Source organism: Microcaecilia unicolor, chromosome 6, assembly GCF_901765095.1.
Source record: "Microcaecilia unicolor chromosome 6, aMicUni1.1, whole genome shotgun sequence".
Lineage (NCBI taxonomy): Eukaryota > Metazoa > Chordata > Amphibia > Gymnophiona > Siphonopidae > Microcaecilia > Microcaecilia unicolor.
In genome coordinates, this window is record NC_044036.1 from 97,915,709 (window position 1) to 97,941,256 (window position 25,548).

At 43.3% G+C, this 25,548-nt stretch overlaps 2 protein-coding genes across 5 annotated transcripts in view; both read left to right on the forward strand.

The window, feature by feature from the left end:
- The window catches only part of LOC115473254 (protein TsetseEP-like), a 45,423-nt gene extending 24,337 nt beyond the window's left edge, over window positions 1-21,086 (forward strand). Inside the window, exons 2-4 of one of the 4 annotated variants that reach the window (XM_030208053.1) lie at window positions 1,259-1,373; window positions 2,439-3,982; window positions 20,906-21,086. In XM_030208053.1, coding sequence (XP_030063913.1) covers window positions 2,483-3,982; window positions 20,906-20,929 — 1,524 coding nt within the window. In that variant the 5' untranslated portion in view covers window positions 1,259-1,373; window positions 2,439-2,482 and the 3' untranslated portion in view covers window positions 20,930-21,086. The remainder of the gene's footprint in view (window positions 1-1,258; window positions 1,374-2,438; window positions 3,983-20,905) is intronic. The other 3 variants (XM_030208054.1, XM_030208055.1, XM_030208052.1) reach the window with 3 other exon arrangements.
- On the forward strand, window positions 20,996-24,083 carry LOC115473255 (torsin-1A-interacting protein 2-like; the record flags this gene model as incomplete). Its single annotated transcript, XM_030208056.1, has 1 exon — window positions 20,996-24,083. A coding segment is annotated over one exon (666 nt), but the record flags the coding sequence as incomplete, so codon positions are not given.
- Window positions 24,084-25,548: the final 1,465 nt, after the last annotated feature.

Genomic DNA, 25,548 nt, shown 5'->3' on the forward strand with positions numbered 1-25,548 from the left:
CAAGAATTCCCCTTGGATGTGAAACGTTCCTAGGAAATGTTTTTTAGTGCTTTTGTTGAAGGAAGAAGGCGAAATGTGTAAAAGATGCATGAGTACTTTGAATATTAAAGAACTATGAAGAATTTAGCTAAACTGCCAAGTTACTATGGCTTAATTTCAAATTGTAAAAGCAGTTACACAGCTCATTGCAGGTGAAAGAAAATATAGGAAACCCTTCCACTAATTTGTATTAAGCGATTATCACAGGAATTAGCACGCACAGATAACAGTGTTGGCATGATTTAATGAAGTGGCTTGATACTTAGTATGTGCTAATTCCCTCAAACTGCAAACACGAAATGCGGCAGGGAAAGGGCATAGACTGCATCTTGCAGTTAATGTATGGTAACTTACCAGGAGTTAGTGCAGCAGTTAACACAGAGCAATTAATGCCACCTGAGCAGGTGGTGTGAAGTGCATCCACAGTATCTATTTATTTGTTACATTTGTATCCCACATTTTCACACCTGTTTGCAGGCTCAATGTGGCTTACATTATACCGTAGAGGCGTTCGCCATCTCCGGTAGAGAAACAAATACAGAGAGTTGTTGTGGTCGAATAAGGTTCATGTGTTATACACACAATAGGGAATCGTAGAAGGGAAGAGTTGTGTAGCGTCTATTACAAGCTTTGGTTTCGTTGTGTTGCAAGGTTTAGGCACTTAGATTGGGTCGATTGGGAATGCCTATTTGAACAGGTTGGTTTTTAGTGATTTCCGGAAGTTCAGGTGGTTGTATGTTGTTTTCACAGCTTTTGGTAATGCGTTCCACAGTTGTGTGCTTATGTAGGAGAAACTGCATCCCGGGGCTTCGCTGTAGATGATTTTATGGACCAAGGTGCAGATTTTGAAAGCGATACGTTCTTTGATTGGTAGCCAGTGTAATTTTTCTTTGAGGGGTTTGGCGCTTTCGAATTGCACTTTTCCAAATATAAGCCTGGCTGCTGTATTTTGAGTGGTCTGAAGTTTCTTTATGAGTTGTTCTTTGCATCCCACGTAGATTCCATCTACAATCCAGTTAATGTGTTAACTGTAGGTCAGGTGCTAGGCACGGTCCACAGAGGCTTTTAGTTACCGTGTGTTAATTTTTGCAATTAATGTACAGTAGCAGCAAAATGTTAGCACAGTTTAGTAAAAGGGGCCATAGTTTTTCCTACTTTTATGTTCTCAGTGTAGGAAATTAGGTTAATTAACACAGGATATATCCTCTCTTTGTAACAGGCAGTGGATTTGATTGGCTGTTGACTCCATGCTGGCACATACATATGTGAGGATGGTGCGTACCATGTAACACTACATACAGTTCATTAGCAACAGAGCAACACTGATGAGAACAGTAAGTTCTGACTTATGGAACTTGGCACTTTGCAGAGCTGGCAGATTGCAGCCATACAACTGTTGGAAAAGCCAGGTCTTGGCATCAGAGATGACTATGGTGCTGGACAAACAGAGCAGCTTGGCTGGCAGAGAGGACAAGTTCTATCAGTGGATAGCAGAACAGAAAAATGTAGCAGTAGACTCTAAGATGACTGGGGAAGAAGAATGAAGGGAATAGACTACAGTGGGGGGGGGGGGGGGGAAGAGACTGGGATGAAGAGCACCTATACAATTGGAAAGTGTAAGGGAGAGAGTTGTCCACTGTAGCTGTTCCCTCATACACATATTTCTGTTCATTCACACTCAAACACACACATCCCTGAGAGAGAGAAAGGGATTGTAGAGATGAGCAGTTGGTATGGATGGGCATACTGGATAAGCCGTGTGGTCTTTGTCTTCATCATTTTCTGTTTGTTTCATTTCAACCAGTCAGTGGTGGATTACAATGGTGGGGAAAAGAGAATGGAAGGATGAGGGCATGGAGGATTGATGAAGTGAAAGGAGAGAGAGAGAGTGGGCCTATCCACACACCCAGTCACATTCACATACCTCCCCCACCACTCATCCTGACCATTCTCTCACACACACACACACACATTCCCTACCCTCTCAAGCCCTTCATCTGTCCACGTATCCCACAGACATACTTGTGCTGCTCACCCCAACACTGCACTTGCCAACACATGTCACCAATCTTCAAGCCCCGGAAGAGAGTGATTAGAAATTTGGGATCCTAGAGGGTCCTTTTAGTGGGGTGTGGAGAGGGAGAGGTGTTAGTACGGAAAGAAAAGGGAGTGAACAAGAAAAGAGTTCACACACCATCATCTAGGTTTCCCATCATTTTCTAATGGTCTTTCTTACCAGCAATGTTATATCAAGAAATTTCCCCAGTGCTTGTGAACTTAGAATGTTAGAAACGTGATGTTAATATTTCATTGCTGTGAATTTAAAAACTGAATGTTTTTAACAGAATCTAATATTTCTAGTAACAAAGTGAAAATTTTGGGTGTTTCCCATTTCCCAGTGGTCGCCTAAGGACAGCAAGTGCCAGCAATAGAAGTAAAGACAATGGAAAATACATACATGAGAAGAAAGAGGAAGACTACTGAAGAGCAGGAGAAAGAAAACTTAACTAGGGCTATCCACACCAGAGAAAGTGAAGCTCTTCCAGATGAAGAGAAGGAAATTACTTCTACATGTGCCCAAGACAAAGATAGTGAGTGCACCTCAGATCAAGAGAAGAAAATAAAGGTTATGGCTATGCAAAACAAGGCAAATGACAGTCTCCCATGCCAAGAAAAAAAGTCCATGGCTAGGCAAACAGTGGAAAGAGAGACTGACAGTCTCCTAGATCAGAAAAAGGAATCCATGGATACAACTGCTGAGAAAAGAGAGACTGAAAGTCTTGCTTCCTCAAAGGTGGCAACCATATACAGCATAATCCATGAAAGAGTGAACGATGGTTTACCAACCCAAAAAACAGAAGCCATGTCTAGCTGTGCCCAGAAAACAGATGGTTACCTAGTTCAAGGAATGGGAGATTCTTTAAGATCTGTTCATGGAACTGAAATTGATGGTGGCCTAGTCCCAGTGCCCAGCATTGATCCCTCAATTATAGAAATGCACAATCTTCCTGAAAGATACCAAAATGTAAACGAAAAACATCTCTCATTAGGAGAGACAGAAAATACTCCCAAGATGAATATAGAAGATCCCTGCATAGCAGAGACAATGAATTTACACCGTACAACTTTGCCTAGAGCTGAGATGACCTTGTGCAGCAAGGAGGAGCCTGGGGCTTGTGCAACCCAGCGCAGCATGGAGGAGCCTGAGGTCACCATGGAGGAACCTGAGGCCAGCAGAGAGGAGCCTGACAGAACCCAACGAAGCATGGAAGAGCATAGGGCTAGCATGGAGGAGCCTGAGCCTGACAGAACCCAACGAAGCATGGAAGAGCATAGGGCTAGCATGGAGGAGCCTGAGCCTGACAGAACCCAACGAAGCATGGAAGAGCATAGGGCTAGCATGGAGGAGCCTGAGCCTGACAGAACCCAACGAAGCATGGAAGAGCATAGGGCTAGCATGGAGGAGCCTGAGCCTGACAGAACCCAACAAAGCATGGAAGAGCATAGGGCTAGCATGGAGGAGCCTGAGCCTGACAGAACCCAACAAAGCATGGAAGAGCATAGGGCTAGCATGGAGGAGCCTGAGCCTGACAGAACCCAACAAAGCATGGAAGAGCATAGGGCTAGCATGAAGGAGCCTAAGCCTGACAGAACCCAACGAAGCATGGAAGAGCATAGGGCTAGCATGAAGGAGCCTAAGCCTGACAGAACCCAACAAAGCTTGGAAGAGCATAGGGCTAACATGGAGCAGCCTGGGGCTGACCCAACCCGGCGAAGCACAGAGGAGCCTGGGGCTGACCCAACCCGGCGAAGCACGGAGGAGCCTGGGGCTGACCCAACCCGGCACAGCGCAGAGAAGCCTGGGCTGACCCAACCCAGCACAGTACAGAGAAGCCCGGAGCTAGCAGGAAGGGATCTGCAGTTCAAGAGTTCTTTACATGGGGTGAGAATATTTGTTTTTCTTTGTGTAATATTTTAACTACTAAAGCAAAGCCATCAGTCAACAGGAGGTTAGAATGAGTTGTATTTGTTTTATCCTATCTAATAATAGCTTGTATCTGTAATGCTCTAGAAGGTTTCCTTGTTGGTCAAAGCCCAGGAAATGAATGCACATCCCAACTGAGAATTTCAATCAGTGAAAGCAAACCTGTGAGACCAAGAAGGCCGTGAGAAGGTTATGCTGGCACTGATTGCAGCAGTGGGGGCCCAGATTTGGTTCCCTTCAAGCTTAGATGTTGATGGGTGCAGGTACAAAAACCATCTCTTATGCCGTGTATGAGAGATCAGTGACAGCATTGAAAGCCACAGAGATGGCATAACAAAGAATAATGCAGTTGGAGTCAGCCTGCTGGAGCGGTAGCAAAGTGGAGGGTGTCGTGCTTGTCTAATGTTTGTGATTAGTCTCTATCTGAAGCTTGAATTCAAGAAGAGGGACAGAGGGAATGGCAGGCCCGCTCTCACAAGTAGATGACCCAAAGCAAATATGGCAACCTACTCCCACCAGCTGCAGGGGCATTGACCCCAGCCGCCCATTGAATGTCCTTCAGTAGCAGATATGACCAAGAACTGAGAACAAGTATACCCCTGCCAAACTCGACTGTCAAGCTCCAGTGTCCCCTTAGCAGAGTGGCTATGCCATTCCTCTTGAGTAATGTGAAGTACAGTTAATATATAGCTCGACAAGGTTCAGTGCACAGAAGTCAAATCAGTACAGGATTTTACCTAGCAATGCAAATGATGAAGTTAAGACAGGCTGCCCTTTACTTTCCACTTCTCTACACAACACTACACCAGATTGTTTTATAAAGGACAGGAAAAATACAACTGCATAGGTCCTGTTTTAGGACGGTAGCGTCTGTTTTTTTTTTTTTAGCAGTGGACCACATGATCATAGGTCACCATGTGCAGCAATTACATAACATGAAATCCTGTCCTGTTTTAGGACGGTAGCGTATGTTTTTTTTTTAGCAGTGGTTATGAAATAGTCTCACATACTTTGACAACTTTTGAAAGTACAGTAGAATAGGTTTCAGATGAGGCAGGGTTGGAGATATCTGATAGCTAGGATTGAAGTGCCTTGGACGCATTTGAACGTAGCTTGGTAAACTTTGTCAGTCTTTTCTCAGTGTTATAGAAGTCTCAGTCAGGTGCTCTCATCTTCTCTTAAAGACCATTTTTGGGGGGGTTTTTAAGTGTCCTTGGCAACATCCTTAAGCACCTCTATTTTAAAAATTGGGAGCCTCCACTTATGGTACAGTATCATCATCATGTTATTTTTACTATACAGTATACTGTATATTTTCAAGTTTGCTCTCAACTGAGGGAGCTTCACTGAGGACTGTCTGGTACAGTACCTACTGTGCATCTGCTATCTGTATATGGTGCAATGTCACCTGCTAGTGGGACTGTGTATCCTGTTCTCCGTGAAGAGGAAACAACATTGTTTTGTGGCCTGGCAGTTCCTGCTAAGTCTTCGGCTTTCAGCTCAATTGGAACCAGCCTCTTCTCATCTGTGGTGCCATGAGCCTTCTTTCACATAGGGTTTTCTCCCTATTTTCTGTCTCTCTCCCAACTTATCAAGCCTAGTCATTACAATGAAAATGGTTGGCTGAGATCCGTCCCTCAGGGCACCCTTCAGAACCCTGGTAGGAGGGTACTGAGTACCTGAAGCAAATCGGCCTTGAACCTGTCCTGCCCCAGACTTACTCGCTGCTCTCCAGTGCTCTTCTTCCTCTGCTGTAAGGCTGGCACCATAAGTATGTTCAAAACGTGTGGTTGCAGGGCCAGAATTTACTGATGTTGATCTTGCAGTGTGTTTCCTGATGCTGATCTCATTCTGGCTTCGTGACCACATGTTTTGAAAGTGCTCCCATTGCTGGCCTTACAGAAGAGGAGGAAGAGCAGTGAGATGCTACTGAATCCCGCCACCATGCCCGATCAACTCAGTTCTGTCTTCACTATAAACGGCAGCAGAAGGGTGAATCAAACATATGTGGATTACAGTAAGGGTAATAAGAGGCCCAGATTAAATCTGAATAAAATTAAAATGCATTTATTGACTCCATAAAAAAACATAACATTAAAAGTTAAGACCTGACGTTGCCATGTTTCGTCATTACAGCTGCATAAGAGACACACAGTGGTCATTTACAAATGTATATCTGTATATAGACACTTGAATAAGAAAAGAATTGAGTTTGCAATAGTTTATTTTTAGGCATTTCTCCTTTTGGCTGGTTTTAATTTTGATTTTTGATTTTATGGAGTCCCTTTTGATTGTTGTGTGACCTTTCTGGCTATATTCAAATTGTAAAAAGTCACACCAAAATATAGGTTCTAGAATACTAGCGCGAAACGGCTTTGGCATGCCAATTTCTAGGCTTCAGGCATAAGTTACTGCACTTAAATGTGCCTTATAGCGCGCATCTCATGGTAATCTATAAGTTGCACGTGTTATAGACGGAACGCCCATGATACACCCCCTGCTTCGTCCACAAGTACAACCTACTTGCAGTTGTGCATTGAGGGGCCCTAAAGCTTAGCACACGCTAAATGCTAAGAATCCCATAGGAATAAAATGGATTCTTAGTATTTATCACATGCTAATTCTGTTAGCGTGGGCTAAGCTTTAGTAAAAGGGCCCCTAAGTGCCATATGTGCCGTATTTACAGAATAACACCTAGCGTTTACGCACATATTTGCCAATTAAGGACATCAGTCCCGTGCGTAAGTACTAGAGTTCTCTAAACATTGGTGCCCAATAGGCACCTTAATTTAGGCATACCTTATAGTCCTTCATATTTCTGTAAATGCCCTTTGTAATTTGTTATTCTTTTTCTAGCTCTTGTGTTGTAAACTGTTCTGTTGCCCCATGTGAAGGACTGTACGTTATGCTACTGGAGTTTTGTATCCCACAGGATCCCTTTCCATGTTCAGAGTGGGTTACAAGAACGTTATCTTATTCCTTGTCACTTGCAGCAGATGAATCCAGGAACTAGTGGGTTAAGTCCGCCTACCAGCAGATGGAGATAGAGATAAACAAACTAAAGGCAGTGATGCCAGATGACCAGCTCCTTCCTCAGTTAGTATGTCTCTATCTCAGCAGGTGGTGGACGGCTTTTCTGCAGCTCCTGGGCCCAAGGCCTCTGAGGGTGCTCCTGGGCCGGTGGCCAGTTTGAGCCGGGGATGGCAGACTGGTGGTGTCCCCTTTGGCAGCATACTCAGTTGCTGGGTCCCTGCTGCACCTCAAATTCCCTCTGAACAGGATTTTGCTGTTCCTTTCCTTCCCTGTTTGTTTCTGCCTCCTCACTAAAAAAAAAAAAAAAAAGAGAACCATAGAATTTATTTAAAAGAGAAACAGAAAAGCACAGGGAAGTGTGTTTTTGCTGAGAGCAGGTTTGTGTTACTGCTGTCCGAGTCCTGTTTTCTGTTGCCTGCTTGTCTGAGCCTGCCTCGAAGTGGAGTCGGAGAGTTTCTTTTTCTTCGGCTTAGCTGTCAGTTCCCGTGCTTTCCGGGTCCGGGGGTAAGTCCTACTGGGTTCCTGTTCGGGGGCAGGCGATGGCAGCGGAGGCGGTAAAACGCTGTTCCCGATGCGGGGTGCACTGATTTGGTGGGACTCGACGGAGCGGTGCACCCCCCCTCCCCCCAAGAGTGTGCTTTCCTGCCCAGACCCTGGCGATTCTCGTGCCATTTTGCGATCGGTCGCGGAGCCAGCTCTGGTAGCGGTTTTGGGCAAAGCTTCTTCTGCGCTGGTAGAGGAGTCAGGGGGGCCATCAGGCACTGTGGGCGGTGGTGCAGGTGCCATGGCTGTTACCTCCTCCGTTGCGGGGGAGGGGGTTTCGCCAGAGTTTATTTTGCTACTCCATCAGGCGTTTTTGTTGAAAAGGGCCTCCCCCCCCCCTCCCAAGCGGCTGCGACAGCTTCGGCCTTTGATCCTCTCAGGGGGTCTGAGGGTAACCAAGAGATTTTGGGTTTTTCCCCAGAGGATTTCTCCTCCCTTAAAAAGCCTAGGCTTTTTGGGGGGTCTGAGGAGGGGTCCTGCATACAGTCGCCTGCAGCTCCCTCCGTGGTGGCTGTCTCAGAGCAGATGGGGGTAGAGGACATGGAGGACAGTGTCCTCACTGACCAACCGGAGGACTCTTCCGCCGTGAGTATTTTCCTCCTTTTATCTCTCAGGCACTGGAAGCCCTGAATATAGAGGATCCTGAGGCTGCAGCTTCTCAGGCGGTCAAGCCCAAGATGGCTAGTACCAGACGACCTTCTAAGGCCTTTCCGGTACATGAAGCTATTGAAGAGTTGATTTCGGCCCAGTGGGCGGATCCAGATGGGGGGCTGAAAGTAGCCAGGGCTATGGCCAGGCTGTATCCGGTTTCAGAGGACCGTTTAGAGCAGTTTGCTCTACCTAGGGTGGATGCCCTGGTGTCGGCGGTCACTAAGACTACTCTTCCAATGGAGGGTGGTGTGGCACTTAAGGATATGCAAGACAGACGGCTAGAGGTCTCTTTAAAACGTGCCTTTGAGGTGGCTGCTTTGACACTTCAAGCTTCTGTTTGTAGTTCTTATGCGGCTAGAGCTTGTCTCAGTTGGCTACATTCTGTCATGGATTTGATTTTGGAGTCTGATATGCCCGAGGCGGTCCAACGCAGCCTTTCAGCGTCCTTGTTTTGGGCAGTGTTCTTCCTTTCGCAATGAAATGCATCCGGCTGGACCCCCCTCTTGTCAGGGGGCTCCTTCTCGGGCCTCCCAATGATGGGGCGCAGGTCCACTCAGGAGGAGACAGATCAGTGGTTGGCTTTCTCTGTTTCTTCCAGAGTGGGCCAGAATTACTTCGGACCAGTGGGTCCTCGTTGTGGTGCGAGGAGGTTACAAGCTAGAATTCTTCTCTCCAGTCACAGACTTTTTTCTGGAGTCCCGCTGTGTATCGCGGGCCAAGGGGACAGCGGTTCTGCAGTGTTTGCGAGACCTGCTAAGGATAGGGGCTATCGTGCCTGTTCCTCCTCTCGAAAGGCTCACAGGTCGGTACTCCATCTTCTTTGTGGTTCCAAAGAAGGGAGGGGCTTTTCGGCCTATTCTCGATCTCAGAAAAGTAAACCAGTTTTTGCGGGTTCGTCGCTTCCACATGGAGACATTAAGGGCAGTTATTGCTGCTTTTCAACCAGGCAAGTTTTTGACTGCTCTCGATTTGAGGGAAGCTTGCCTGCACATTCCCATTTGGCAGCTCCATCAGAGATTTCTCAGATTTGCGGTGCTGGGTCAGCACTTCCAGTTTCGGGTTCTTCCTTTCGGAATGGCCACTGCCCCACACACTTTTTCCAAGGTCATGGTGGTGGTAGCGGCGTTCCTGCGGAAGGAGGGGTTTTGAATGCATCCATATCTCGACAACTGGCTGATTTCGGGTGACGACAGCAGAGGAGAGTCGAGTGGTCACCGACCAAGTGATTGCGGTGTCTTAGGTTGGGTAGTCAATATGGACTCTAGAGTCTGGAGTATCTTGGAGTGCAATTCGATACGAAGCGGGGGAAGGTGTTTCTCCCCAAGGGGTGAAGGATCAAATTGCTTTCTCAGGTACGGACCTTATTGAGTCGTCGCGCTCCCTGAGTGTGGGACTATGTTCAGCTCCTCGGTTCCATGACGGCGACCTTGGAGGTCATTCCATGGGCAAGGGCTCACATGCGGCCTCTTCAGAATTTCCTTTTGAGCAGATGGTCGCCGACATCGCTGGAATTATCAACGACGCCTTCCTTGGTCGAGCCGGGCCAGGGACAGTCTCGCGTGGTGGCTCCGGTCAGCCAGTTTGCAGAAGGGTGTTTCTCTGGCGTCTCCCTGTTGGGTGGTAGTTGTGGCGGATGCCAGCCTTGCGGGCTGGGGAGCCCATTGTCTTCATCGAGTAGCGCAGGGATCGTGGACCCCTCTCGAAGCGACTTGGCCGATAAATCGTCTGGAGTTGCGAGCAGTCGTGAATGCGCTGCAGAGTTTTCAGGACCTTCTGCAGGGGCAGGCGGTTAGTGTATTCTCGGACAACACCACGACAGTGGCCTACATCAGTCGGTAGGGGGGCACTCGCAGTCTTCCCTTGGCAGTGGAAGCGTCTCGTCTTCTAGTATGGGCAGAAGCGCATGTTCAGAGTCTGTCGGCAGCGCACATTGCGGGTCAAGACAATGTTCAAGCGGATTTTCTCAGCCGGACTCTTTTGGACGCAGCAGAATGGACGCTGTCGAACTCGGCTTTTCGGCTGAACTGTCAACGTTGGGGAAGACCAATAATAGATCTCATGGCCATGGCTTGCAATGCCAAAGTTCCCCAGTTCTTCAGCTGCAAATGGCAGCCAGGATCCGCAGGATTGGACGCTGTTCTCCAGCCATGGCTGGAACAACAGCTACTGTATGTTTTTCCTCCATGGCCTCTGATAGGGAGAGTTCTTTGCCACATAGGGCAGCATCGGGGGCCAGTCATTCTAGTGGCCCCAGACTGGCCCCCGACGGCCGTGGTATGCGGATCTCATTCGAGCACTCTCAGAGCCACCTTTGCGACTTTCGGTGACTCCAGATCTGCTGCATCAAGGGCCAGTTCAGATGGAAAATCCCTCCCGCTTTGGTCTTACGACCTGGCTATTGAGAGGCAGCAGTTGAGGAAGAAGGGATTTTCAGGACCAGTCATTGCCACTCTTTTGGGGGCACGGAAGCAGTCTACTTCAGCAGCTTACACGCAAGTGTGGAAAGCTTTCTCGGCGTGTGCTTTGCGTGCTGAATCGCCTTTTCTGGCGGACATTCCGGTTATTCTGTAGTTCTTCAGCATGGCCTTCAAAAGGGGCTGGCATATAATTCCCTCCGAGTGCAAGTGGCCGTGCTAGCTTGTTTTAGGGGCAAACTGGACCATTCCTCTTTAGCAGCTCACTCTGATGTGGTCCGTTTCTTACGCGGGGCTTTTCAGCTTCGGTCTCCTCTGCGGCAGCCATGCCCGGCGTGGCATTTGAATGTGGTACTGCGAGCCCTCCAGGCCCCACCATTTGAGCCGTTGAATAAGGTTTCTGAGAAGGATCTAACACTTAAGACAGTGTTTTTTGTGGCCATTGCTTCGGCTAGGAGGATTTCTCAAATTCAAGCTTTGTCTTGCAGAGATCCTTCTTTGCAGTTTTCTGAAGCAGGGGTGTCGATCCGGACGGTGCCGTTGTTTCGACCTAAAGTGGTTTCGGCTTTCCATGTCAATCAGGTGGTTTATCTTCCATCTTTTCGAAGAGAGGATTATCCGGGGGAGTTTGCCTCACTACGTTTCCTGGATGTGTGGGGAGCCTTGTTTCGGTACTTGCAGATCTCTAATGAGTTTTGACGCTCGGATCATCTCTTTGAGCTCTTGTCGGGATCGAAAAGAGGTGAGGCGGCTTCTAAGGCTTCCATTGCTTGCTGGATTAGGGAAGCCATTGGAGTGGCGTATCTGCTACAAGGGTGGGCGTCTCCAGTGGCCCTGAAGGCGCATTCTACTTGGGCACAGGCGGCTTCTTGGGTGGAAGCATCGGCCTTATCTCTGGAAGAGATTTGTCGGGCGGCTACTTGGGCGTCCCATCATACTTTTGCAAAGCATTACAGGCTAGATGTGTCTGCTCGGGAGGATGTGAGTTTTGGGACGAGAGTGTTGGCGCGGGGAGCATCGGCTTCCTACCCTACTTAAGGAATGCTTTGGTACATCCCACTAGTTCCTGGATTCATCTGCTGCAAGTGACAAGGAAGGTAAAATTATGTCTTACCTGATAATTTTCTTTCCTTTAACGCAGCAGATGAATCCAGGATCCCTCCCTAGTTCAGCCGACGGTTTTTTCATTTTCTGCGCAGTGTGGCTATTTTTTCCTTCCGGGTTCGCTTTTGCAGAGTTCAGACAGATATGGGAACACGGAAAGGATTCCGATTTCTGGATCAAGTTGCAGTTATTTCGAAGTTCTTATTTGGTTCTTTGTTTTTCATAGTGAGGATGGTTTCTGGTTGTTATTGGTTTCATATTTTTGGCCTTGGCAAATGCTTACGAATGGCATACTAACTGAGGAAGGAGCTGGCCGTCTGGCATCACTGCCTTTAGTTTGTTTATCTCTATCTCCACCTGCTGGTAGGCGGACTTAACCCACTAGTTCCTGGATTCATCTGCTGCATTAAAGGAAAGAAAATTATCAGGTAAGACATCATTTTACCAAACACAGATTGTCTCAGAAATAAACAAAAGGGGAAGGGAATGAGACTTGATATACTGCCTTTCTGTGGTTTTTGCAACTACATTCAAAACAGTTTACATAGTATATACAAGTACTTATTTGTACCTAGGGCAATGGAGGGTTAAGTGACTTGCCCAGAGTCACAAGGAGCTGCAGTGGGAATAGTGTCTTAAGTCACTTACAAAAGACCAAATAAGTTGGACTTAGGCACAGAATTCAAGGAAGAGAATTCCACATCTCAGTGCACAATAATAAGATCCTGAATGCACTCTATTGTGCTTAACCCCTTTACATGATGGAAAGAGTAACAATAGCCACTCGTTATTTCAAGTCTTAGTCTACCTTCCCACCAGATTAACAAAGGAAAATCATCAGGTATATCCCCATATACAGTTTTAAACACCAAGCAGCATATCTTAAATTTAATCCTCAATTCCAACAGAAGCCAATGTCCAATGTAGGTCCAAAAACAAGAGTCACATGATCAGATCTTGACTTTTGATAAATCAATCTTGCCGTGGTATTCTGCACCAGCCACAATCTTTTAATAAGTTTTTCTGATATACCAGTATATAAAGAGGTGCAATAGTCCAGTAAAGATAACACCACAGCCTGGACCAATACCCTAAAAGAAACTGAATAAACATAAAAGGGAAGCTGAATAACAGGAAAAAAAATGGAAAAAGGAAATAGATTTAATATATCACATCTAGAATTTAAAATGAATGATGTCAACATTTGACCAAAAATAAACTATCCAAAGACAGCTGCAACTCTATGAACAAAAAGCAGTTCTTGCACTCGTTCAGTACCAAATCAGCTAAAAATAAAAACTATAAAAATACCTTTACCTGTGCAGAAGTAACTTACAACACAGGTAAACAGTAAAAGGATGAGAAACAACATTTAAAATAATAAGTGACTTTAAAATACAAGTAAAAAACTAAACTTCTTTTACTTATATTTTTGCTTTTGAAATTTTTTTTTTACCTAAACAGATGGATTGTGGACTGACAGCAGAAAAAGCTATGGCTGAGAAACATATCAGGAAACTGCCATGTAAAAAAAAAACCCCTGTAAAACAGAAGCTGTTACCAGCTGCTGAAAAGTTCGTTAGAGTATGATGAAACCCAACAGAAAAAGAAAGTACCTCAGATATCATCGTTTCCTGACCTGAGCAACCATTTTCACAGACTCTGTAAGCACAACTATTGTAAACCAGAAGTGCTACTGCACTCAGCTTAGCTCTGTTTGCTATTTGTCCACACACCGAATGCTGGCGCCCTAGAGGTTTGCCTAATTCATGTAGTCCAGGGGTTCTCAACCCAGGTTTTCAGGGTATCCACAATGAGTATGCATGAAATAAATTTGCATGCGGTACCTCCATTGTATGCAAATCTCTCTCATGTATATTCATCATGGGTATCCTGAAAACTACAGGCTGGGTATGTCCAAGGACTGCATTGAGAACCTTAGATCTAGTGGTAGAGCCAGCCCTGCCTCATATCATAGATACAAAATCTGGCTACTAGATGTCACTGTTACACAATGACTGGGACCTCCTCCACAGCATTCCCAGCACTGGACTAGTTGAACAAGCCAAAGTCTTGGCCAAGAATCAAGCCATCTGTATAGTAGTCTTCAGCCCTTTCTCCAAGCCTGTCTAGTGCAGTGGTTTATAACTCAAAAGATCACTTGGCCAGTTTGGTTTTCAGGATACCACAATGAATATGCTTGAGAGAGATTGCATGTAGTGGAGGAGAAATGCATGCTAATACATCTCATGTGTATTCATTGTGGATACCCTGAAACCCAACTGTCCAGATGGTCTCTGTGGACTGTTTTTCTATGTTTATGGTAGCATACTTAGATCACAAGATGCCATTTACAAGGTACAGTGCCTTGCAGAAGTCTTCACAGCCATACGCAGTTTTCACATTCTGCAGTCTGAAATTTTTCAAAATGAATTAGTGTATTTCACTGAGCTACCCAATACTCTATACCAGTGGTTCTCAACCCAATCCTTGGGGCACACCCAGCCACTCAGGTTTTCAGGATATCCACAACGAATATTCATCTACTCACTTATCACACTAATTACTGATTCCAAAAAACATTCATCATAAATTTATTACAAATCCATAAATAACATACATTCACACACCACCTCACATATTCCTCGAAGCTGACTGTTGATAATAATTCCCACCCTTATACAAATGGCATCAGTCCATGATACGGTAATCTCTCCGCATCAATCCCAATAGTTCACAAGTTCTTAACAATCGCCTTGTCCAGGCTTCAAAACCAAAGAATGGTATGTGCTTCAAAATGTTCTCACATATGAGGGAACTATCCACTAGTCCTTCTCAACAAGGAGGCAGTGCATGCAAATCTCTCATGCGTATGCATTGTGGATATCCTGAAAATCTGGTTGGATGCATCCCAAGAACTGTGTTCAGAATCACTATTCTACGCCTTCAACATGAAAGAATAATTATAGAAATATTCAGAAATTAATTAAGAGTAAGAAAATAAAAAATGGTTTGATTGCATCTAAATCTACACTACCCAAGCTGTAAAGGACTTAAATACAAATCTACTTACGCATCCCGTTTTTCCTACAAAAGCACACAACTGTGGAACACATTACCAAAAGCCTTGGAAACGACGTACAACCACCTAAACTTCTGGAAAACACTAAAAACCAACCTGTTTAAAAAGGTATACCCTACCGATCCAACTTAAATGCCTGACCTCGGCCACACAACAAACTAAAGCACGTAATGGACATAACACAACTCTACCGCTCTACGATTCCTAATGTGGCTGTACCACATGAACTTTAACTTACCACAACATCACATTCTATTTGTTCACACCGGAGTCTGTAAACGCCTCTCCGGCACTATGTAAGCCACATTGAGCCTACAAATAGGTGGGAAAATGTGGGATAACAATGTAATAAATAAATAATCTACCCTCTTAGACTTGGTGAAAGACCATTTTGCAGCAGTAAAATCCCTGAGTTTAGGATAAGGGTCTTTGAATTTTGTGCAGCAGGATAGTGTTGTTTTGACCCATTCTTCTTGCCAGAATAGCTCAATCTTCTGCAAATTGTCTGGGGATCCCCTCTGGACTGCAGTCTTTAAATTGTGCCATGTATTTTCTGCTGGATTCAGATCTGGGCTTTGATTGGGCTACTCAAGGACATTCACTATCTTCTTGCTGAGCCACTCCATCACTGCTTTTGTGCTTAGAATCATTGTTCTTCTGATAGATGATAGATGAATCTTCTTTCCATTCCCAAGCCTGTGTCAGAATGGAACAGGTTGTTGTTGTTTTGTTTTTTTTTGTTACATTTGTACCCCGCGCTTTCCCACTCATGGCAGGCTCAATGCCGCTTACATATTGTATACAGGTACTTATTCGTACCTGGGGCAATGGAGGGTTAAGTGACTTGCCCAGAGTCACAAGGAGCTGCCTGTGCCTGAAGTAGGAATCGAACTCAGTTCCCCAGGACCAAAGTCCACCACCCTAACCACTAGGTCACTCCTCCAATATCTGCCTTTTATTTTGCACCTTACATCTTTCCCTTGATTGTCACAGGCTTCCCTGCCCCAATTCTGCAAAGCATCCCTATGACAGAACGCTATCACCACCATATTTTATTGTAGGGATGCTGTTAGCGGAATTTTTTGTTTGTTTTTAGGCAACAAGTCATTTAGCACCGAGACCAAAACGTTCCTCTTTGATCTCATCAGACCACAAAATCTCCCAGATTTATATAATGCCCTAAGGCAGGGGTGCTCAAGGATGGTCCTCGAGGTCTGCAACCCACAATGAATATGCATGAGATCTATTTGCATACAGTGGAGGCAGTGCATGCAGCCAGCATGGTTTAAAAGGTGACGTAAAAGAGGCCATTAAAGCCATAAGACTGTCCTTCAAAGAATGGAAAAAGGACCCAAATGAAGAAAATAAGAAGCAACATAAGCACTGGCATGTCAAATGCAAAGCATTAATAAAGAAGGATAAAAGAGAATATGAAGGGAAACTTGCTACAGAAGCCTAAAATTCACATTTTTCAGGTATATCAGAAGCAGAAAGCGTGTGAGGGAATTCGTGGGACCGTTAGATCACAAAGGAGCAAAATTCTTTGCTTCTGTCTTTACGGAAGAAGATGTAAGAGATCTGCCTGTACTGGAATTGGTTTTCAAGGGTGATGATGCGGAGGAACTGAAAGAAATCTCGGTGAATCTGGAAGATGTACTGAGCCAAATTGACAAATTAAAGAGTAGTAAATCCTGGACCGGATGGCATACATCCAAGGGTGCTCAAAGAATTCAAGCATGAAATTGCTGATCTGCTATTAGTAATATGTAACCTGTCGTTAGAATCGTCCGTAGTACCTGAAGATTGAAGGGTGGCCAATGTGATGCCAGTTTTTAAAAAGGGTTCTATGGGTGGTCCAGGAAATTATAGACCGGTAAGCCTGATGTCAGTGCTGAGCAAAATAGTGAAAACTATTATAAAGAAAAAATTACAGAACACGTAGACAAACATGGTTTAATGGGACAGAGTCAGCATGGGTTCAGCCAAAGGAAGTCTTGCCTCACCAATTTGCTTCATTTCTTTGAAGGCATGAATAAACATGTAGATAAAGTTGAGCCAGTTAATGTAGTGTATCTAGCTTTTCAGAAAGCCTTTGATAAAGTTCCTCATGAGAGACTCCTGAGAAGATTAAAGAGTCATGGGATAGGAGGCAAGGTTCTGCTGTGGATTAGGAATTGTTAATTGGACAGAAAACAGAGGGTAGTGTTAAATGTTGGTTTCTCTCAGTGGAGGAGGGTGAACAGTGGAGTGCCACAGGGATCTGTACTGGGACCGGTACTACTTTTGAGGAAAGGCTAAAGAGGTTAGAGCTCTTCAGCTTGGAAAAGAGACAGCAAAGGGGAGATATGATTGAGGTCTACAAGATCCTGAGTGATGTAGAGTGAGTAGAAGTAAATTGATTTTTTTTTTTTTACTCATTCCAAAAGTACAAAGACTAGGGGACACTCGAGGAAGTTATGTGGAAATCATTTTTAAACAAATAGGAGGAAATATTTTTTCACTCAACGAATAGTTAAGCTCTGGAACTCTTTGCAGGAGGATGTGGTAACAGCGGTTAGCATATCTGGGGTTAAAAAATTTTTGGACAAATTCCTGGAGGAATAGTCCATAGTCTGCTGTTGAGTCAGACGTGGGAAGCAACTGCTTGCCCTGGGATTTGTAGTATGGAGTGTTTCCATGATTTGGGTTGCTGCTAGGTATTTATGACCTGGCTTGGCCACTGTTTGGAAAACAGGATACTGGGCTATACGGACCACTGGTCTGACCCAGTATGGCTACTTTTATGTTCTTATGTTCTTTTGACTTCTTGGGGTCCCCAGTTCAATTTTTGTTTTTATATCTCTATTTCTAATTACTGATACCTTGGTCTGTATTTGGTGAGGGTCTTTGTGTGTTTTGTGTATGACTGAGATATGGTATTCTGTGGGAATGTAGCTTCTGTGTAGAAATCTGTAGCAGTCCCATTTGTTCTATTTTACCAGTAGTAGGAGGTATATTGATGTTCCTGGGCCTAGTGTAAGATTTATAGTGCTGCCTGTTCATAGGTGAGATTTTTCTGTTTGAATCATAGGAATTCGTGCTACTGTTGTATGACATGTTTATACATGTATGATAAGATTTTGTTTTTCAGGTTTTGTATTATTTTAAAATATGCTTGGTAGTGGAGAGATTTATTTTGCTATTGATCAGTTGACATGAGAATCAGAACATTTTTTATGATGCCTTCCATGGAGAAATGTCCTATATCTGATCTGCTAAAGAGAAAAAGATGAAGTCCTCTCTCAATGATGAACAACAAGTATAGAGCAAACAGGTGTTCAAGGGAAGTGATGGAAAAACAATCTGTTTTCATCAAAGGCTTTATTGTAGAAAGGACCAACACAGCCAGGTTTGGGCCTTTCCACAATAAAGCCTTTGATGAAAACCAGATTGTGTTTCTGTCACTTCCCTTGGCCTACCTCTACTTGTTCTACATCTGATCTGTGCCTGTTGGGATAGGGGGTGGGGGGTGAAATGGATTTTTATGGCTACAGATCATGTTTCCATTTAACTATATACTATGTCACATATGTGAGCATCATCTGTCTGGTGTGTCCTAACTGAAAAAAAGGTTGAGAACCACTGTACTTGAGCTACTACGGAGTCACCAGGCTCCTTCTTTTCCATCTTAAATGTACAAAAATACCTCTAGAGCTGCTAGATCCTCTTCATTCCCTCTTTTAAAATGTTCCCCATGGCCACCAGTCCCCTTCCCATACTCCTTTCATATTTTAAAATGAATAAAACTATCCCTTGCTTACAAAACAAGTTACTAGCAGGGGGTTTCCCCACCCTTTCTTCCTACTGGCCATAAAAAGAGTGCACTCCTATACTTTTTTGAATAGGAGGTAAGGGGAATTCCTAGACAGCATTCTTATTAACGGCAGGAAACCCCTTACCAGTAGTAAAAAAAAATTTTTAATGTAAAGAGTATGGGGCAGCCTAGGAGGAGAGGGAGTAAAATGTTTTATGTATATTAAGTCTAAGTGGAAGGACGAGAAGAGCTCTGATTACAACAGGGAGTGAGCTTTAGAAATATTACAATAGATAACAACCAGTAATCTCTTGTCATATGTGAGATTGGGGAGTGGACATATGACCCTTATTGCCCAGGGGCCCAGATCACTGTCAGTCCACCCCTGCACCACCCTTTCCATGAAGAAGTATTTCCTCAGGTTACTCCTGAGTCTGTCCCCTTTCACCTTCATCCTATGCCCCTCATTCAGGAGCTTCCTTTCAGTTGAAAGAGACTCGTCTCCTGTGTATTTATGTTTCAAAGGATATTAAGTGCAAGAGAAAAAGAGAAAGTTATAATACTAGAACAATAAAACCAGTGTTTCCCATTGTATCAGTACAGAAACTGATGATATCCCAGCACTGGAAATATTGCTGTTCAAATGTAGCCGAAAGAGGACTAAAAATGAAAGGCCTTAAGACTTCTCTTAAATCTAGTCACGGAAGATTTAAGATGTAGTTGTTCAGGCAGGCTGTTCCAGAAACTTGGTGATGTTACTAAAAAAAAAAAAAATAGTAGTTCTAATAGTTTTAGATCTAAGCTCATAAAAATAGCCAATGGTCCATCTAGCCCAGTATCCTGCTTCCAACAGAGGCCAATCCAGGTAACAAATACCTGGTAGAAACCCAATTAGTAGCGCCATTCCATGCTACCAATCCCAGGGCAAGCAGTGGCTTCCTCAGTGTTTTATCTCAATAACACACTATGGACTTTTTCACCAAGAACTTGTCCAAACCTTTTTTAAACCCAGATTCTCTAACCAAGGTTACCACATCCTCCGGCAACAAGTTCCAGAGCTTAATTATTCTTTGAGTGAAAATAAATATTTCCTCCTATTTGTTTTAAAAGTATTTCCATGTAATTTCATTGAGTGTTCCCTGGTCTTTGTACTTTTTGAAAGAGTGAAAAATCGATTCACTTTTACCCATTCTACATCACTTATATATATATATATATATTTTTTTTTTATACCCCGCGCTTTCCCACTCATGGCAGGCTCAATGATTTTGTAGACCTTTATCATATCCCTCCTCAGCCATTTCTTTTCCAAGCTGAAAAACCCTAACCTCTTTAGGCTTTCCTCATATGAAAGGAGTTCCATCCCCTTTATCATTTTGGTCACTCTTCTTTGAACCATCTCTAATTCTGCTATATCTTTTTTTGAGATATGACGACTAGAATTGGACACAATACTCAAGGTGAGTTCACATCATGGAGCGATACGGAGGCATTATTATAATTTTGGTTTTATTTACATGATGATTTATATAGAATCGGTAGGTAGGTTACATAGAAAGGGTATCCCATCTGTATAGATTTAAAGGTCTGTAAAGCCTTCCTCCAATCTGTACATTTGAATAACTATCCCATAGTTCCTTTTGGCAGATCCAGTATTTGACATATTTAGAACTTTGCTTCATATTTATTTCATAGAATAAAAACACTTGATTCGTCATTCATGGTGGACCATGGTGGAGTGGAGTAAGCCTAATGGTTAGTGCAGCAGCCTGAGAAGCAGGGGAACCAAGTTCATTTCCTATTGCAGCTCCTTGTGACTCTGGGCAAATCAGTTTAACCCTCTATTGCCCCAGGTAAAAAATAAGTACCAGTATTTAATAATGTAAACCGCTTTGATTGTAACCACAGAAAGGCAGTGTATCAAATCCCATCCCTTTCCTTGTTGAAGCAGTTTTGGGAAGCGGAGATAATTTCAATTTGGATGTAGGATGGGAAGACCTAAGCAATCAAGACTTTTTTGAATATTTATTTTACTGTTTCATATGGAAAGAGTAGAGTATATTGTGTAAATCGGTGAAAGAAACTTGTACTTTAATGCGTGTTGAATTGTATTTTCTAAACAGCAGGTTGTAAAGAGTGTATAGGGGATGAAGAATTTTGCAAGGCACTGTATGTTAACAACAGTGTGTCAGAGTAAGTAGACAAAGTGGTAACTGGGTTGATTTCAAACTTCTTTTCCTTTTTCTCTTGTCCCCTTGCAGAAATCATCTTTTCTGCAGTTCTGATTGCAGTTGTGGCATTTTGTGTTTCCAGTTGTTGGCCTACCCAACCCACTGATGTGCTGAAAAAAAACAGCTCCAGAAATCTTCTTGTCTGAATTTGACCAGCTGATGAGTCGCTTTCCCAGACAGAACAAACACCTCTGGCAGAGGGGACGCAAGATTCTTCATAGACATTTGAATGCCTCCCACCATGCAGAGCCTGCCACGCTTATATTCACAGCTGCACAGGAAGGAGAAGAAACCTTGAAATGTCTAAGCAGTATGATTGCAGCGGCCTACTCCTCTGCCCTGAATGCCATCACTGTCATTATTGATGGGACTAGTAAAGCTGCAATGGACAGTGACCTTGCAAAGCTCGAGGTGGATCAAGCACTGAGCTCTGGCTTCCAAGCAGGTGGGAAGGCAGCAGTGGTTCATCGCCTAGAGGAACTGCCTGCAGGTTCTCTCCTGATCTTCTACAAATATTGTGACCATGAAAATGCAGCATTCAAGGATATAGCACTGTTGCTGACTGTACTATTGGAAGATAAGAAGTTGGATCCCAATCTTGGCATCCGGGAGGTCGAGGAGAAAGTGCGGGACTTTCTGTGGGCCAAATTTACCACCTCCAGCACACCAAGTTCCTATAACCGCATGGATACAGACAAATTAAGTGGGCTGTGGAGCCGTATCTCCCATGTAGTACTGCCTGTCCAGCCTGTAGAAGTGATAGAAAATAGTGGTTGCTCCTTGTAAGAAAAAAGAAAATCGAGACAAGGTTAGAAAATTAATACAGCAGGCCACCCAACTTACATCTATGGAAGTCCTTGTTTTCTTCATTGAGAAGCTTGCATTAGTATAAGACAAGTCAGGGTTGGATTATAAAGGAAATGGGGTCAACCTCTGGGTACTCTTATGTAGAAGCCCCTGAAGCTAAGGAAGACATTTGAGGAGAGAATGAAGTGGGCTATGGAACCAGCAGCTCCCCCAGGACCAAAGACCTACCTAGTAAGGAGGAATGGACTAGAATAACTCTTTGAAGGCAAGTGTGCTGAACTGAAAACAAATTCCAGTAGTCTTGGACTTCAAGACAACACTGAAATTTAATTCTTGTTTTTATTGGTCTGAAATGAAAGCTGTCTCAGAAGTCAAGGGCCAAGGATTTCCATAGGATTGAAATACTTCAGAAACTTGATACACTAGTCGCAGATTTTAGATGAATTTGCACATTTTAATGTTTTGGGTTTTTTTTTTTCCTTTTGCTGATAGTTTACAATGATTTGAAAATTACTTCTCATATTTTTTTGTTCCCAACCAATCATTACTGAGAGGGAATTAAATTAAATTCAGTTTTTAGGAGTTTTAATGAGATCATGTATCTATAGATGCATCCATGCCTTACGAGTTTTGGCTTGGCTTTGTCCTCTCAGCATTGACACGTTTGCACATATACATGCTGAATTTATAATTCTAATTTAAAATTTTTTGCATTATTTAGGTCATAGAAATTACCATGGTTGCTAACTGCATAGCTACTGTTTGCACTGTTCTGTTCAGCTCAGAGACTTTGTGGCAGCATTGTGTATAAGTGCCTTTCCAATGGTTAGTGTCTAACCATTTTCACAGTAAGGCCTGAGCCGATGAGATCAACACTAAGCAGGAAAGTAGCCTGGCTGACTTTGATGGGAGAGCTGCAAAGAAGACTAGAGCTATTTAGCAGACATTTTCTTATTTTGTATCTGTGGGAAAGAAACGGTGTGGTGCTAGTCATCTAAACCACCATTGAAATAATGCCTTGGTATCTTGTTGGGATGCACAGGAGGTGGTTTCCCAATGATGTGATAAAATTGAGGTCAACCTTACCAAATGAGCATTAAAGACACCATATATTTTATTCAGGTATTTTAATTAAATTTAGTAGAGGTTCTAGAATCCATCTTGACTTAATTTTTCTGCTTGAACATATATATTACCGGTAATATTGCTTCTGAATTTTAGTGGGTTAAAGAAATTCAAAACTGGAGATGAAGGAAACGGCAAGGGCTATTCTCATATCCACCCAAAGGAAGGATTTGTACTTTAGCAGGGATCAATACAAATTTTAATTTCAGTGTCTCTGGTGAGCTACGGAGGCAAATAAGGACTGCAACCCTTTGCAGTTTGTAATAGATACTAAAATAAAGGGTGTTCTTATTTTTTGATCCTTGCTAAGTGTGGCCCTTGTGCGAGTTCCCTTTTGAAACAGTGCTTATTAACACTGCTCCATTTTTTTAAATCTATTGTATTTCTCCTTAAAGAAACATTATAGGAATCTTCTGTTTGGAAACAGTATCTGTCATGATGCAAAAATCCCTTTGAACACCAAGAATGCAAATCCAGTGCCCTACAAGGCAGAGATTTGCTGCTACCTGCTGTGTCTAAGATTTCCCCTGGTCTTTTCTCCTAAACCAGAGGTTCTGCATCCCCAAGAGTGCTGGAAGAGGTGAAACCGGTGCATTAAAAAGTCTTGAAATCTGAGGTAGTTTATTGCAACATTCTAGACAGTCAGGCCAGTTATTACAACAGTTATTGGTAGTATAATTGTGTACCACTGTAATTTTAGCAACGTTAGTGACTAACAGCGACATATGTAGTTGTCAGAAGCCGTTTGTGATTTAGGAAGGGGGTGCAAGGGTTTCATTGATAAAAGGGTGCAGGAACTAAAAAAAAAAAAAAAAAAAAGTTTAAGAACCCCCTGTCCTAAAATGTTCTCTAGCCCACCGGAGACACTTTGGGCATAAGCAGCTTTGTAAAGTTTCGAACATAATGGGAAGGTTGTATGCCATGCTATTAATGATGGACTACTAGAGTACCTGAATGTAACTCACATTAAGCTGCTACTACTGAAAAAGTTTGTGAGCTAAATCCAAATCCAAAAAAATAAAATAAATCTTCTACGGGATAATTTCAATGACCTGCTAAACTGTTGTCCTGCTCTCCTGTATATATTTCAGAAGCTAAAGATCAGGGAGCACAACATTGAGCTCAAAGTGCTTATGGCAACTGTTTATTTTTGGTGATGGAATTTGCTAGAAAGCGCAAGGCCCATACATAGAACAAATATAACATGCGGAGGAGTAGCCTAGTGGTTAGTGCAGTGGACTTTGATCCTGGGGAACCGAGTTCGATTCCTACTACAGCTCCTTGTGACTCTGGGCAAGTCACTTAACCCTCCATTGCCCCTGAATATATGTAAACCGCTTTGAATGTAGTTGCAAAAAACTCAGAAAGGTGGTATATCAAGTCCCATTTCCCTTCATTGAGAGAGGTACAGCCTCTCCTATTCTATTTTGGCCTTTTAACTATTGTACTGTAATTTTTATAAATGCTGCTCAGCGAAGAAGATGCATGGGCTCCCTTTAGGGTTTGTTTGTTTTTTTAATTTTTATCTTTTAATTTTTTCTTAAGCAAGACAAAACAGATACACCAATAAATGGCAGAAGATTCTTTCATTTCAGGTTTTCGGTCATTTGGTGGATAGTTGCTAAGTATTGCACAGTTAAAAAAAAGAAAGAAAGATTCCATTAAAAATAACTTGGTATCGGACTCTGTCTCTTTCTACCCCACCTTCTCTAAATCAAGGGGCAATGTTGAAATGCTGCTTTAATGATTATTGCAATCCAAATATATTTGTTTCACCTTTTTATTTCTGTGGAATTTAAGTAAAAACCATTTTATTAACAGACTTGAGCCCTTGGCTTAGTGTAATAAAGGCACACCCGGTGTTACCTTTGCAGTATTTCACTTTTCATAGAAGGAAAGGGAAAGATGCGAACATCATTAATTGCCCAGGAATGGATGGTCTGATAGGTTCAGAGCACAACTGTTCAACCATTTTAGCGGTGAATGTAGAGACATGAGACATTTTCTGATCTCAATCAAAGCTGCACTCGTTTCTTTTAATGGTTAATAATCATCTCAATGTATTTCCATTGTAAATTGCATATTGATATGGTGAAGCATATGCAGTGTTTTCAGTGCCTTAAGTAGAAAGACTTTGAACCAAAGCAATAAATATATCTCAGCGGTCTGTTAAAGTGTCAGATAGCAACCAAAAGTGAAACCAGAGCATTTGGTATGAAGCATCTGGTGATATGCTGAGGGGCTTCTGCTTCCACCTGCAGGATGTAAACAGCATGCACAACACCAGACAAGGGCTGTGTGTGATCCAGTTATGATATTCCTGATCTCTGATACTAGTCTGTGCTAGAAGCACGCTAGTCATGAACTGTGACAGAAGTTTAATATGGTCTCTAACACTTGGTAGATAATTTCACTCACAGTCAAGTTTCAAGTTTCTTTATTATTTGATATACCCACCCATCAAAGTTTATCTGAACGGTTTACATGTGTAATTGCATTAAAAAAGAAAAAAAAAACCACAAACAAGAGCTTGAAAAGGGAAGTAGAATTCCATTAGGATAGGAAAGAAGAGAGAGAGGACAGTAGAATTAGGGCCACAGTGCCCTCCAGGGCTCCCGCAGCACTCATAGCTCAAGCTCTACCCCTGCAAGTGGAGACCTAGGGAGAAGCTTTCATAAACAGGAAAGTTTTTAGTTTGGCTTTAAACGCCGATAGGGACTCCTGCAACTTCAGCAATGAAG